General features: G+C 42.4%; 1 protein-coding gene across 1 annotated transcript in view; it reads left to right on the plus strand.

Annotated features, from left to right (window-relative positions):
* Positions 1 to 15,454, plus strand: part of POF1B (POF1B actin binding protein) — a 46,733-nt gene that overhangs the window by 3,579 nt on the left and 27,700 nt on the right. Inside the window, exon 2 of the mRNA XM_015825531.1 lies at positions 128 to 307. Coding sequence (XP_015681017.1) covers positions 128 to 307 — 180 coding nt within the window. The remainder of the gene's footprint in view (positions 1 to 127; positions 308 to 15,454) is intronic.

The following is a 15,454-nucleotide window of genomic DNA, read 5'->3' on the forward strand; positions in this document are numbered from 1 at the left end:
GTCCTGCCCGGCGCCGCCGCCGCCGCCGCCGCCCTCGCTGCCCGCCACGCTGCCCCGCGCCCGCCAGAGCCGGCCCGCCCCGCTGCCCCTGCAGGTCCAGCCGTGCCCGGAGCCCTTCCCGCCGCAGGAGGGCTGCAACGGGGGCGGCAGCGTGGTCTACGAGCGCGTCCGCACCTACAGCAGCCCCGGCGGGAAGCGGGTGCAACTGCTGGACGCGCCCAACGGTTGCTCCCCCCGGGCGCTCTCGCCCTTCGACGCCAGCCCGGGCTACCAGCACGTGATCTGGAGCAGCGACCCCCCCATGCAGGTAACGGCATCTCTGCCCCCACCCCACTCCTACCCCGCATCACCCCATCCTCCTTGCTCTGACCTGAAGGAGAGCGCCCCTTTCACACGTTACGCGGAGAGACCGAACCCGTGTCAAGGGTAGGCAGTCCTCCCCCCCCCCGGGAAGAAGGGGTGGGTGCACGGCGCTCCCGGGCAGGGAAAGTCCTCGACTTACGACCGGTTGGGTAGTCCTCAACTTACGACCGGTTTAGTCCTCGACTTACGACCAGTTTAGTCCTCGACTTACGGCCGGTTGGGGTCGCGGCATTAAAAAGGTTGAGAACCACTGATCTAGGGCGCCTCGGTTGGGCAGGGATGTGGAGGGCGCTGGAGTGAGCATTAATCTCTCTCAAAGTTCACGGGTCGTAAGGTGGGGTGGGGGGCAGCGCTGAGCATCTTCTTTCAAAGCAGAACGGCCGTTGCCCCCTTCCCGCCGAACCTCGGGACTGGATCCGGCTTGCAAATATTCCCAAGCAGTCTTCCGTTCAGTTATGGTTTTGTTTCCATATCACCTTTAGCAAACACAACCAACTAGGTGTGCTGAGACAAGCGTTCAGATTGCAGAATCGTTTGGGGCCGGGAACAATGAGAAATGGAACAATGAGAAATGGCCTTTATCCATGTAACTCTTTTGCAAGCTCTCTTAACACCGTGTCCTTAGTTCCTTAAAAGTTGACGTCTCTTCCTCTCCAAAGTCCAATTACTGTGTTGTTCTAGCAATCTAGCTGGAGCAGAAACACCCTTCCCGTATTTGATGGCATTTCTCTGTGTGCGAAATAGATACACCTGTAACGTATACTGCCTTGCCCTGAATATTGATTTAATTTTTTTTATTTTCTTTTTATTTATTGCCCTGATTTTATAATCTCAACTGAGGTCTAGTCTAGTCTAGTCTAGTCTAGTCTAGTCTAGTCTAGTCTAGAATAGAATAGAATAGAATAGAATAGAATAGAATAGAATAGAATAGAATAGAATAGAACAGAATTGGAAGGGACTTTGGAGGTCTTCTAGTCCAACCCCCTGCTCAGGCAGGAAACCCTATACCATTTTGGACAAATGGCTGTCCAGTCTCTTCTTAAAAACTTCCAGTGTTGGAGCATTCACAACTTCTGGAGGCAGGTTGTTCCGCTGTTGAATTGATCCAACTGCCAGGAAATATCTGCCTAGTTCTAGGTTGCTTCTCTCCTTGATTAGTTTCCATCCTTCTTGTTCTGCCTTGGAGAATAGCTTAACTCCCTCTTCTTTGTGGCCACCCCTGAGATACTGACTCTTATATTTTAATCTCAATTGACTCATTGCACACACAACACAAATTGGGTATAGAAATCATGCACCAAGTTGCCTTCATTCTGATTAACATTAATTAGATGAAACAGAGAGATATAATGTTATTAGGGTTAGAAGTTTACAAAACAAACAAATGCTGTATACTGAAAAATACACCTTTCTAAATGTTTTTGGTTTTTTTCACAGAATGTGGTCTGATTTTGTTGATGATGGAATGGTGTTGTTTTTGAAGAGGAGATACAATGTTGTGAGAGGAAGCAGTGTGTGTGTGTGTGTGTATGTGTGAGTGAAAGAGATTGTAATTGTTTTACATTTCTTAGTCATCTTTTCATAGAATTTTCTCCTCCAACATCAGTTTGCAATTCCAAATTAACATAACAAAATCATGAAGTGGTTTTATGCCAATTTAAAAACCGGCTAGTCGAAACAAAGTTCACCAGGAATTGGAATGATTGTTGGAAATAGCAGATTGTATAAAACTGCTTTTATATTAGCTTAAATGCATGCTTGGTTTGAAAAGAGTCTTAGCCGTGGGCATATAGATAATTCCAAAAACTATGGCTGAACTTTCAGAATAGAGCTGGGATCTCCAAACTTGGCAACTTTTAAGACTTGTGGACTTCAACTCCCAGAATTCCCGTAGCTGGCTGCAAAATTCTGGGAGTTGAAGTCCATACATCTTAAAGTTGCCAACTTTGAGATAGAGATTAGATGTTGGGACTTGTCTTCTTCTTGCTTGCTATAGTTCTGCTTTTCAATGATATGGGAAATTATACCTTTTGGAGCATTGGATTATTAGGTTTATATCCTGCATTTCGTTCCAGAGACCCAGGAGATATCAGAGTACTCTCTCCTCCTGTTTTTTCCCCAGTATAACCCTGTGAGGTAGGCTGGTTGAAAGAAATACATGATCAATGGGAAAGCTGGGCTATTACAGTATAGATGAATGTGCAACCAGACATGCTGAAGATATGGGATAGAGATGCTGATAGAGATGGGAGTAAAACAAAACAAAACACCGGGATGGCAATCACAGCTATCCAACTGAAGCATGTAAAAAAAATTGATGGCATGGTTGTGGCTACTGTGATTGACCATTTTGCCCTCCTGGTAGCCCAAGTAGGTCGAATATGGGTTTGCAAATACAGTGATTCTTTTTTCTGGCTCTGCTTCTATGACTACCCCATTGTACAGATTTGCAGACTGAATAAATACAGGAGTTCAACTGTTGAGTGGAATAAAATGAAAGCAAAACTATGTTTTCCTAAGATGGGAGGAGAAACCGTGGCAGCGATAAGAGCACAGAATAGTAACAAAAAACCGGCACCCGGTCCTTATAAGCAATGAAAAAAAAATCCCAAATAGTCGTTGAAGAAATTTCAAACAGTTAGTAAAAGAAGAATTTATATTTTCCTTTGTTTTTTTAGAGGGGTGGATTATTATTATTGACATTCTTATATAATTCTGGGATCATTTGAGGCAGCTGATTCAATTGCTAGTAATGGAAATTCTGGACCCAGTTCTTGTCGTAAGTCAAGGACTACCTATATACTACCTATATATTAATGGTGAGAAATGGGTTTGTAACCTACAGTTACTTGCCAGAGGCACTGGATAAACCAGCTTCTTTGAAACTTAGTTCTAGAAAGGATATATTTATCTCTATCTACCAATCCGTCCGTCCATCCATCATTCATCTGTCCATCCATCCATCCCATCCATCCTGTACAGTTCTGTGTTTCTTTGCAACCGTGATATGAAGTTCTGCCTGTAAGGCTTGATTTTATATATTTCAAGTATGCTCTTTGGACATTCCTCATCATTTCCAAACAATATTTATGAACTTGAAATGCTTCTGTTTCTCTCCCCTTCCCAAACTCCACCCATCACTCCACCCACCAAAGAGCAGAACTTAACAGAAAATCAAATTGCTGACTCTAGTTTTTTTATCCCTGGCCCTTAAATCGCTAGAGTTGCATATTTTCTATCCCGTTAAAGGACCGAGAGTTTAATTATGGAAGGTTGGACTAATTACCATCTTCTGCAGTTGGGAGGGGAGTGGAATTGTGAGCAGCAATCTTAACTTATTCAACAATCTTAATATTCCAGAAGCTTTTTGTAGCAGTTATTGGCGAGCCAGAAAAAAAAGCCTGATAATAAGCAACACTTTATTTATTTGTTTCTTTGAATTTGTCTTCCCTCCTGCCTCAAATTCATGATTCTGGGCGTATTTTTAAAATTGCACCCCTTTCCTATTTTGCAATGTTACACTAGGTTGCTGGGCTGCCTTAAACCGTGATGTGGTTTGTTTTAGGCATCACAGGTGATATGAACCTAGGTAAGATGTCCTTTGCCGGTTGCGCTCTACAATACATTTTTGACCCATGGGGAGTTTTTGTGTGTGGATTCAATTGTAGGTTGCACTGAAAGGAGGGGGGGGGCTCCCTTATAGTCTGTGTTTTTCAGAGTTGCAGCTGGGATTTGTCATTGAAACAGGCATTGCCTTAATTCTTGTTATCACCCCAGTTACATTCCTTTGGTTTTATAAATTTTTAGTAGTCAGAGCAAAAAATAATCCAATTTTTAGCTCCTTAAGAAACTGAGTTAGAGTTTCGCAGCCTCGTTTGCTGTTCTCCCTGCCAGCGAGTGAAGAAACTGTAACTGTGGCCCAATTAAAACATATTAGTCTACAGAGGCGTCTGCGAGATCAAAAGCTTTTGTCAAAACGATAAAGGTTGCAAATTTCACCTCTCTCATGCTTGTGTTATGATGTTTCCACATCGGGTTTTGCCATCCTCCCCCACCCCATGTGTACAGGAGCCAGCTCAGCTTTTGCTATTCAATCTAGATCACAAATTTTAATCTATCACTAAAGCCTTAAATATTAATTATTTCTGCAGGGGCCTTCTCATTCCTTCTCATTCCTTCCTCTTATTTCAGTTTATCATTGTTCGTTTTTTATTAGACTACCATTGCGGCATTGTTTTCTCTTTCTATTACGCTAATTTATCAAACAATAAAAGCTGTAAAAATAAGGCAAGTGAACAAACTGTTTTATGTCTGTTTCTTTTTCACACCAGGTAGGAACCGGACTAAGCCAGGCATCTCCAAATTTGGCAATTCAAAGACTTCTGGATTCACCTTCCAGAATTCCTCAAGCAGCCATGTTGGCTGGAGAATTCTAGGAGTTGAAGTCCACCAGTCTTAAAGTTGCCAAGTTTAGAGACCACTGGGCAAAACTCATTTCAGGAAGTGATTTTTATGTGTTATCTTGCTCCAGGTGTAATTGCTAACCGTTTCAGATAAACTCTGACTGTTAGAAACGTTTCCTGATTTGGTTCCTACTTTGAAAAAAAAGCAAGACAGAATTCTGTTTCAATTTAGATCCAGCCAGAACATCTTGCAGTACCTTAAAGATGAACCTGTTCCTGACAACAGAAAGATTTTAGGAGTCAGACTCTTTCCCTTGGGTAGCAGTAAATGTTAATTTGTTTTCTACATGCTTGAAATTCCAAACCGGCCCATCTCTTTCTGATTATTGATTGCTCCACATTCTTGCTCCCTTAAAGTGCTCTCTGGTCAAAGGAATGTGGCTTTATGGTGTTGAGAAGGTCACGTAATCCTATACGTGCCAACTCAGAAACAAATTCTACCACTCTGCACAACTTTGTGCCGAATTTCAGCCGTAGAAACGAGAATTGGATAAAATGAAGGAGGTCCTGATTCAAATCTTCGGTTAGCATTAGATTTCACCGAGTGATTTGGGGCCTGTGGCTTTGTTAGTACTTGACTCACCTGGTCGGCCCAGGTGGAAATGAAATTCAAAGACAAGTAGAGTGTACCTAGACCAAATAAATAAAATAGTCTGATACATAGAATTGTTGTGAGGTTGGGCACACACAAAAGGTACAGAGAATGAGTTGTCGGTTCTGTTATTTCATCAAATGAGAGCACAGTGTTCTCCTTAACCGCTGTTGTGGCTTCTTAGTAAGCCTACTACTAAATTCAGTAGCCACTACACCCATTGTTCTGAGTAATTGAAATTATTTATTTTTGGAAGTTATATAATTGCATGTTAATCTAGTGGTTGTTAGAATTAATGTCAGACAATGAGCTTTTAACAAAATGGCAACCTTTATAATGAATCTCCAAGTTAAGATCTTCTTTTCTTTTCATATTCCCCCCCCCCTTTCATCCTTTTAAGGTTTTTTTCAAAGGTTTGGTGTGTGTTTTTTTATGTTCGGTGCAGACTTTTGCTTAAAACAAACAAAGGAATTATTTTCTTTGAATCAGCCCATCTTTACCAGGCAGACTGCCAGGGAATGTTCATATGAATTAATTAATGATTGATTTATTAAGGGGTTAAATCCAAGAGTTTTACTACATCAGCCCCAAGGCTCCTGATCACTTTGGCGCTGTAAAAAAGAGCCAAATTGGCAGAAAAACGCCAAAAGCAATGAAAGAGCAAGATTGTTTTCACAGTGGAAATTAAAGGATATACATTGCATTTAGAAAAGTAAATAAATGCACTGAAAATGGAAACAATAGAACCATGAATGTTTTGGCTGCAGGTAATACATTTTTTAAAAAAACAAATAAACAAACAAACCTGTGCAGCAATTTTAGAATTTGGGAGTTGGGTTTTAAATGCAAATGGTATACAAGTAGTCCTTGATTTACGATCACAATTGAGTCGACCTGTTTGCCTTGTTAGGTTGGCAATTCATTGGCTTGAGAAAGGGGAACATTTTTAGTAATAGGCAAGCCATTCCACAGGTACAAGTTCTTCATCCAGGGAATGCCTGTGTTAAATGTTTAGAGTTTTTATGGATTTGGAGTTATTTTACAGCAAGGTTTGAATAGTATTCTGTTAGGAAAGTGAGCAGAAAGCTCCATATTTCCTGGGTTCAGTTTTTCCCAAGCAGATAGTAGACCTGTCAAGAAAAAGAAAGAAAGAAAGAAAGAAAGAAAGAAAGAAAGAAAGAAAGAAAGAAAGAAAGAAAGAAAGAAAGAAAAGAGGATTTAAGGATGGTGTTTATCATTACTGTTGTTTTGGCGGAGCTTTTAGGGGTGGCTTAAAAAAGAAATATTGTGTGGAATAAACTAATTCCCCATCTTTTTGCTAAAGTAACATCCTTCCGGATTCATCCAACCTGTTTTGAGTCTGGCTGAGGGGGTGTTTTTGCAATTTGCGATTGATCCACTGTTCCCAGTAAGTAAGTTGGCATTAAAAGGTGGAACAATCACACGTCACTGCTTTATACTTTCTGCAACTCAGAAAAAAAGGGCAAAGTTAGATATTTTGATCTAGTTTTTCTACTTTGGGATTATTTTACACCGAGAAATTTTACAGTGGAACTGGAAAAGAATATTTGCTGTTTAGAATTAACCTGAATAGGGGTTGAAGTTCAGATAGTAGGTGAAGCTGAAGACCACAGATGAGGCACTTTTATATCACTCCCTCCACCAGGTGGGAACACCTGGCTGGCTCAGAAGCCCCTAAGCAGTGTTGGATAGGGTTAATATTTCAATGGAAATTCACCAGGGAGTATCAAAGTTGTTAATTGAGAAGGTGAAGGATATTCCCAAAGCTAAACTGCATCTGAATGGTTGCCAAAAAAATAACCATGGGTCGGGTTTGACTCAAGGGAGTGTGTATTTTCTTGCTAAACAGACTTCTGGCAGGTTAACAAATTCTCTTATGAAGTTTGAACTTTGTATTGGAATTGAGCAGAGCTATAATGTGTCCATCCTTTCTCAAAAACGTTTGCATTTCAGGAAGTCCAACCTAGAAACATCTTGAAGTGCCTTACGAATGTTTTCGTAGCTTGGAAAGTTTATTCCAAATTTACATTTGGTTTGCCCGGATTTTACATTTTCCACTTATGCATTTGAACATCTTAAACTGCTGTGCAGCCAGGTCTCTATCTAAAACCTACATATTAATAGCTATGAAAGATAAAGGTGGGGTGTGTTTTTTTTTTTTTAAAGGAAGCTTTTTTTAAAATACTAAAAAGGAAAGAGGTTAGATCTCTCCATTCAGCCTTTTTTGAATTGCTTCTGCATTTGAATAATTTGTTCCCAAGAGAATAATGTTTTTTCCCCCCAGATGTTTTCACGAAATATTTCCCATAATAAAACATTTCAGTTAAAGTTGTGTAGCATTATATTGCATTGCCTCTTAAAGTCTCCATTTGTTGTCTCCTAGGGTCGGAATCTTTATTTATTTAATTAATTTTCCCCCCTATTTTTTCTATTTTTTTCTATTTTAGAAATGGACTTGGGGGGGGGAGTTTTATTCAAGGGGTCAAAGCTGTTTATTCATTATAGCCAGCAAAAATTGTTGTTAATGGCGATCTAACTAACTCATATGTGAAATTCGGAAGGGTACAAGACAAGGATGTCCACTGCCTCCACTGTTGTTTACCTTGGTGCTGGAAGAAGTCCTGAAGAGAGATATCAGGGAAGACGAGAAAATAAAAGGTATAAATGTTAAGAAGGAAGTTTATAAATTGAAGGCCTTTGCTGAAGATTTGGTGATATTTCTGCAAGACCCCCAAAAATAACCTAGGCTTGGAATCTTATGTGGGTGGTGGGACTGAGCTGACCTTGGCTTGCGTGCTTGGAGAGTAGTCCAAAAAAAAAAACAAATTCTGGAACTACAGTCTAGGCTAGGAAGTAAAATCATGATCAGAATCGACTTTCTGAGGGGAGACAATAGCAGACCAGTCATAGATGACAGCTTAGATGACCTTGTCTAATGTTGAGGAAACAAAGTTTCCTTGGGTTTTTTTTATTAACAGAATAATAAAGTTGGAAGGGACCTTGGAGGTCTTCTAGTCCAACTTCAAGCAGGAGACCCTATCCATTTCAGACAAATGGTTGTCCAATCTCTGCTTAAACACCTCCAGTGATGGAGCGGGTTAACTTGGTTAATACATGGAAAGAAGAAGTCTTAATGCTGAAAGCTGCCCTGGAAAGTACGAATAAATAGCACCCAAAGAAGGCAATAGCAAGCCTCTTCTAGAGCATTTCCAAGAAAATGCATGGGTGTGTCCATGTAGTCATCAGGAGCTGAACTTTACTCAAGAAAGACTTGGCTTTCCATTGGAATGTCCACAGTTCATGGATGTTCATGTGTTGTATGTCGGCGTGGTTCTTAGCCAGCTGTTTTTTGTGGCCTTATTGATATATGTCTGGGCAGTAGAGGTCGTACTTATTTTGCGACTTTGCCCTTTCTGTGTCTAAAAACGTGAGATTGGAGTCTTGTATTTTCCAACAGAAATATGAGTTGCATTCCTTACTCTAGAATCAGTTCCCAATCACATCAAAAATATCAAAAAAATAGCGCATGCTAATTTTCAGGGGAAAAAAAAATTAACTGCAGAATTCCATTTTAGATGTGTGTGGCTGCACTATTGCTTCTGATTTCATGAACGTGACGGGTCGCGTTGTGTTGTGACACGTGCCAATTACGGTAAAAGAAACCTGGATCTCTGCCCCACCTGGGACCTAAGGCTTAGCCAATTTGGCAGAATCTGTGCCGTCTTACTTGAACCAACCAATAACCATCCTAGTTAAAAATAATACCCGTGGGGTTTTTTTCAGCATCTTATTCTCTGTAGGATTAGGAGAACCATCTTTAATAAGTCTCGAAAGATCGGTCTTTGATTTTGCTTCATCCTTTCTTTTTCTCTGTCAGCAATAATAGGAGTTGGTAGGCCAGGAACAGCAGGCCAATTCATTTAATTTTTTTTTAGCTTACTGTGCTTAAACTGGGAAATACACAGATGAGTTATGTATGTTCCAGGCCCCTGAGGCTGCAGGGTGTGGTTTAGACAAGTTTATGAGGATCTGCTGGAGACTATTTGCCTTGAGAAGATAAAGGAAGATTCTTCTTTTCGGATCCTACCAGATTCTCAGATGGCTGTTGGAAATGTAGTCAGCTTGGAGCAGAATAGGAAAGACTGATATTGCTTCCCCCACCCCCTTGACTAATGGATTGTCCTAAACCCGAAGAAATATCTCCCCAGTTTGAGATCCAGTCTTCCAGTATTGAGGGGCTGCCACAAAGAAGAGGGGGGTCAACCTATTATCCAAAGCATCAGAAGGCAAAACAAGAAGCAAGGGATGGAAACGAATCAAGGAGAGAACCAACCTAGAAAGAAGGAGAAATTTCCTGACAGTGAGAACAATCAACCAGTGGAACGGCTTGCCTTCAGAAGTGGTGGGTGCTCCATCACTGGAGGCTTTTAAGAAGAGACTGGACAGCCACTTATCTGAAATGGTATATGCTTGAGCAGGGGTTGGACTAGAAGACCAACTGTTCTTCTGTTATTCCTCTACTGGCTAAACAGCCAGTGAGTGATGCTACCAGATTTGAGGAGATGTTTGTAGTAAAAACTCTTCTGTGCCTTCTTTCAGTTGAAGGCCCATTGTTTCCTTCCCGATATTGTCCACTGACTGAAGTTCCTTGTCAGTTGCAGCTGTCTGCATGGGTGAGGAACCAGAGAATAAGGGGTTACCTTCTGCAGATGAGCTCCATTCATTTGTTCACCACCAACGCAAAGAAATGGATGGCACAACTCACTTCACAGCTGCCTTGCATAGCAACGGAAATGTTGGGCTCAGCTGTTGTCATAAGTTGAGAACTACCTGTACTTTAAACCAGGGCCTGAATTGAATCATTTTTCTATGGAATGCTACTCTTGTGTACTTATATTATATCCACTAGGAGCCCTGGTGGCACAGTAGTTAAAGTGCAGTATTGCAGGCAAACTCTGCCCACAGTCTGGAGTTCATCTTGACTGGCTCAAGGTTGACTCAGCCTTCCATCCTTCTGAGGTCGGTAAAATGAGGAGCCAGATTGTTGGGGGCAACAGGCTGACTCCGTAAACCGCTACACCCAGAGAGGGGTCTAAAAGTACTATGAGACGGTATATGAGCTTAAATGCTATTGCTATATCTAATTTTACATGCCAGCGAGTAGAAGGAATAATAGGATAAGCAATGGTCAAATAAGTTTGAGTTCAGCTAGGATTCTGGCTGCTAGCATCCAACCATTTTGTCCATTCATTGACCCATCTTATTCATTAGTTTGTGTTGTTAACTTTGGCAGTAAATTCAGAGAAGTTGATGTAGTGATACAGTTTATTCCGCTAACACAAATGCTGCCATCTTTCAATTAAAGAAAAACCATGGTACATACATGGACAATCAGGCTGATGATTTTTAGCTGGGCATGATTGTCTGCTTCAAAAGCAGGAATAGGGATGGATTCCTTAGGTCAGGAGTAAACAATTTGATGTCCATCAGAAACTTGGAGCTTAGCACCTTGTCATAAACCATGCTTGATGTGGCTAATGGGTGTTGAGTCTAAAATATCCGAGGACATCAAATTACCTATTTTGCATGCTAAAGAGTCAATTCAGAGTGAAGGGTGCTTTCGAATAAGTAATTCAGAAAACTGATTTATTCATGGCAGCTTAGATCATCTACTCTTCTGTGGCTTCTCATAGAACATCTAGGACAGTGGTTTTCAACCTTTTTAATGCCGCGACCCCAACCGGTTGTAAGTCGAGGACTAAACCGGTTGTAAGTCGAGGACTAAACCGGTTGTAAGTCGAGGACTAAACCGGTTGTAAGTCGAGGACTACCCAACCGGTCGTAAGTTGAGGACTTTCCCTGCCCGGGAGTGCTGCACATGCGTGGTTCCGCCCCCTGCGCCGGCCGAGGCGTAGCTGGCAAGTGGCAGAGACGGAGCAGGCCGACCACCAGCTGGCCCAGCCCAAGGGAGGTAAGGCACCCGCCGGAAAAGGGGGAAAAAATGGCGGACAAAAAAATGGCGGACAAAAAAAATGGCGGACAGCCTTGCTTGGCAACCCCCATGAAATGGTCGATCGACCCCAAATGGGGTCCCGACCCACAGGTTGAGAACCACTGATCTAGGATATATCATATACCATGCAAAAGCAATGAGTGCAAGCTTGTTAAAAAAGAAATCCAGCCTAGAAGTAAGGAAAGATTTTCTGACAGTGAGAAGAATGAACCAGTGGAACCGCTTGCCTTCCACAGTCGGGCTGCTCCATCACTGGATGTTTTCAAAAAAACCAGACTGGTCAGCCATTTGATTGGGTTGGAATAAGGTCTCCTGCACTGAGCAGGGGATTGGATTAGACCTCCGAGATCCCTCCCAGACCTGAGTCTATGATCTGTGTTCCATGTTATCCGTATTCTCCAGATCTTTTCCGTCATTTGAAACCTCATCCTTTGAAGTGAAAACAGCAAAGTTAGAAAGCCTGAACAACCTTGTCTTCTGTAGAAGTCTCCTCTGGCGTCCTCTTCCTGTTCCCACCCCCCCCCCTTAGATTAATAATAGCTTTTATTAGCACAATTGAACACACTGTGGGAGGTAAAGGGAAGATATCTGCATTGCTATGTGCCAATTCAGCAGCTGACACTTGCAACGCTGAGGTTTCCTAACGTATAATAATTGACATTGAGAGAGGCAGGGCTGTGGAGTCGGTAGATAAATGTTCCGACTCCGACTCCTCAGTTTTTTGTACTTCCGACTCCCCGACTCCGACTCCTCTGTATTAATATGCGAATGTATTTTATACATTCCTTGAAGGAAAGAAAGGCAACATACATGTCATTACCACAGGACTACTGGCTGGGAAGCCAACAGTCTACTGTATTGAACAGTTTAAGCAAAAGACAAACACAATGAAAACAACAAAGTTTTATTATTATTTTTTTATTAATTTAATTAATCAAGTGGCTGGATAGTAGCAGCAGGCATAAACATCAGGAACAGGAACTTTACCAGTTCAAAAATACAAACCACATTATTTGGTTGTTTTAGAACAAAAACAAAGCTTATCTATATGAACCAGAAACAAAATCTGTAAAATTCCAATCTAAATTTAGTAGGAGTCGGAGTCGGTGCATTGTTTGCCGACTCCGACTCCAGGTACCCAAAATTTCCTCTGACTCTCCGACTCCGACTCCACAGCCTGGAGAGAGGGTGTCTGTTCTATAGCTAATCTTTTCGCCCTGGCTCATGTAGATTTTTGCAAGTAGCATGAGAAGCTCCTCCAGGCATTTTGCTTAGAAAGGAAGATAAGGATTCCTTCTTACGTGAGATCCATTGACCTCGTTTGAATTCCTTTTCATCTAACAGAGGGCTCCTTTCTTCCACCCATAATATATATAAGCAATAAATCAACAAGGGTCGGCTTGTTTAAAAAACGCTCTGAAGGGCAAAATGAATAGTGACAATGAAATATTATTTATCCCAAAGTGTTATTAAAGGCAACGTGTGTTATAGTTTATCACAGCCATAGGGCATCCCAAGGGAAGGTTCAGGTGCAAGGTTTTTGTTTTATTTTATTTTTTTTACCTTCTGTGATTGCTTTACATATTGGTTTTGTTGGGGTGGTTAAGATGGGCGGCCATATGCATTTTTTAAAGAAATAAATTCCGGCACACTCGGTCTTCTTTTAAGGGCGCCTTCCTTTTAGTTGATTCTTTGTCATCTCTGGGAATAATCTCCAAGGCATTAACATTCTTTGCATCTCTGCAAAATAAGCAAATACTTATGTCTACGGAGATTCTCAGTCATTCAAGTCCTTTGGTTGTCCCAAAGGTGATTTTTTCCAAAAGGCAACTGGAATTTCTTGTGGGTTTTTTTTCTTTGAAAACATCTTGCTTCTCATCCAGCTTCATCTTCAGTTCTGAACTGAAGAAGCTTCTTGAATGAGGAGCAAAATGTTTTCGAAGGAAAAAACTAGGAAAGTCCAGCTGCCTTTTGGAGAAAACACCTTTGGGACAAGTGAGGGTCTTGTGATGGGTCAAGTGGGTGTGTCAAGTGAGGGTCTTGTGATGGATCAAACAAGGACAGTGGTGGTGAACCTATGGCACGGGCGCCAGAGGCGGCACTCAGAGCCCTCTCTGTGGGCACTTGCACTGTCGCCCCAGTCCTAGGCCCTCAGCTGGGTTTTATAAAACCTTTTCGCTTTAGGCCTCCACCGCCATGTGCAAAAAAAAAAAGATTCAAGCAATGAGTCAATTTCAACTTCTCGCGGGAAAGATCTTGCAAAGTTGGAATTGATTGATTGAACTTTTTAGTCCCATCCAGTCTGCCGTTACCACGGGAGCCATGCCCAGCCAATGGGCCACACCCAGCCAATGGGCCACACCCAGCCAATGGGCCACACCCACCCGGCACCCGACAATGCATAAGTGGGTTTGGAGTTGCAGTTTGGGCACTCGGTCTCTAAAAAGTTTGCCATCACTGCTCTAGTACATTAACACAGTTCCAGTTTTTCCATGGAATGGTTAATAGTAGATTTCTTTCCAGTGAAGGATTCCCTGCATGGAATGGATGTAATACTTCCCCAAAAACAGTAGCCTTGAGACTGGTTGTCTGTCAGAAAGTCCCCTGTGGTCCAGTTGTGTTGTCAATCTCATCAGCTAGCTAAGCTCCAAACATTTTCAGTCATGAAGTCAACGCCACTTAAAAATCACATGATCTGCAACTTTGTCTTAACAAGTCTTATAATTTGCTTTGGGAATGCAGTTCCCATTTTCTGGTTATGTCAACAGATTTTCATCGCTTTCCCCTGCTAGGCCACGAAAGGCTTGCAAGAAATCTTACACCAGGGAGATATGAAAGATGAGGGCGAAGGTTCGTTCTCCGAGCTTCTGGGGTTGGTTTCCAAACATTTCATTATCAGGCTAGGTAACATCATCATTGGAGCTTAGGGGACATCAGTGTTCAGCTTATAAGGGCTTCGTGTGGTCGGTGGGTCTTGTGATGGGTCAGGTGTGGGTGTGTCAAGTGAGGGTCTTGTGATGGGTCAAGTGGGTGTGTCAAGTGAGGGTCTTGTGATGGGTCAAGTGTGGGTGTGTCAAGTGAGGGTCTTGTGATGGATCAAGTGTGGGTGTGTCAAGTTGAGGGTCTTGTGATGGATCAAGTGTGGGTGTGTCAAGTGAGGGTCTTGTGATGGGTCAAGTGTCGGTGTGTCAAGTGAGGGTCTTGTGATGGGTCAAGTGTCGGTGTGTCAAGTGAGGGTCTTGTGATGGGTGTGTCAAGTGAAAGTCTTGTGATAGGTCTTGTGATGGGGAGGTTACATCAGATGAGGATCATAGGAAGCTGTGCTGGTGGGTGGGGGTTTCCGTGGGTCGATTGAGGGTCGCCGCTGTCTCTGGTTGGCTGTGCGGTTTATTTGGATTCTGAGGGATTCATAGGCTGGTTGTAGGTCAATGGTGTCTGTACATAGAATTGCTTGTGGAGTGCCAGCCTTTGATGAACTCCCGAGCGTGGTGGGTGGTAGCGTGGCCGATGATTTTGGTCTGGCTCCAATCGAATTATGGTAATTCAATATGGTATTGTTTTAAATAGTCTGCTTAATGCATTCATTTGCTAAAGGGTAAATCTTTGTACCAGCAATTCAATATCAGACTTGTTAGCGTTAGACTATTTACACAGCCTGTTACCTACTTATGTATTCCTCACCAGTGGTGTAGGACTTCATCTCCCACAATCTCCCAGCCAGCATGAACCTTAGGGGATCTAGGGAATTGAATCCAGATTGAATAAGGTAGTCTTCTGGATACTTAGTGGTCCAGGGTCTAATCCAGGGGTAGGCAACCTTGGCTCTTTTATGACTCGTGGACTTCAACTCCCAGAATTCCTGAGCCAGCCATGCTGAGGGGAAAGGGAGAGATTCCAAGCTGAGCTATGCTGGCTCAGGAATTCTGGGACTTGAAGTCCACGAGTCATGAGGGGGCCATAGTTCCCCCATGCTGGCTCAGGAATTCTGGGAGTTGAAGTCCA

Source organism: Protobothrops mucrosquamatus, unplaced genomic scaffold (assembly GCF_001527695.2).
Source record: "Protobothrops mucrosquamatus isolate PMUCROS unplaced genomic scaffold, P.Mucros_1.0 scaffold2680, whole genome shotgun sequence".
Taxonomy (NCBI): Eukaryota; Metazoa; Chordata; class Lepidosauria; order Squamata; family Viperidae; genus Protobothrops; species Protobothrops mucrosquamatus.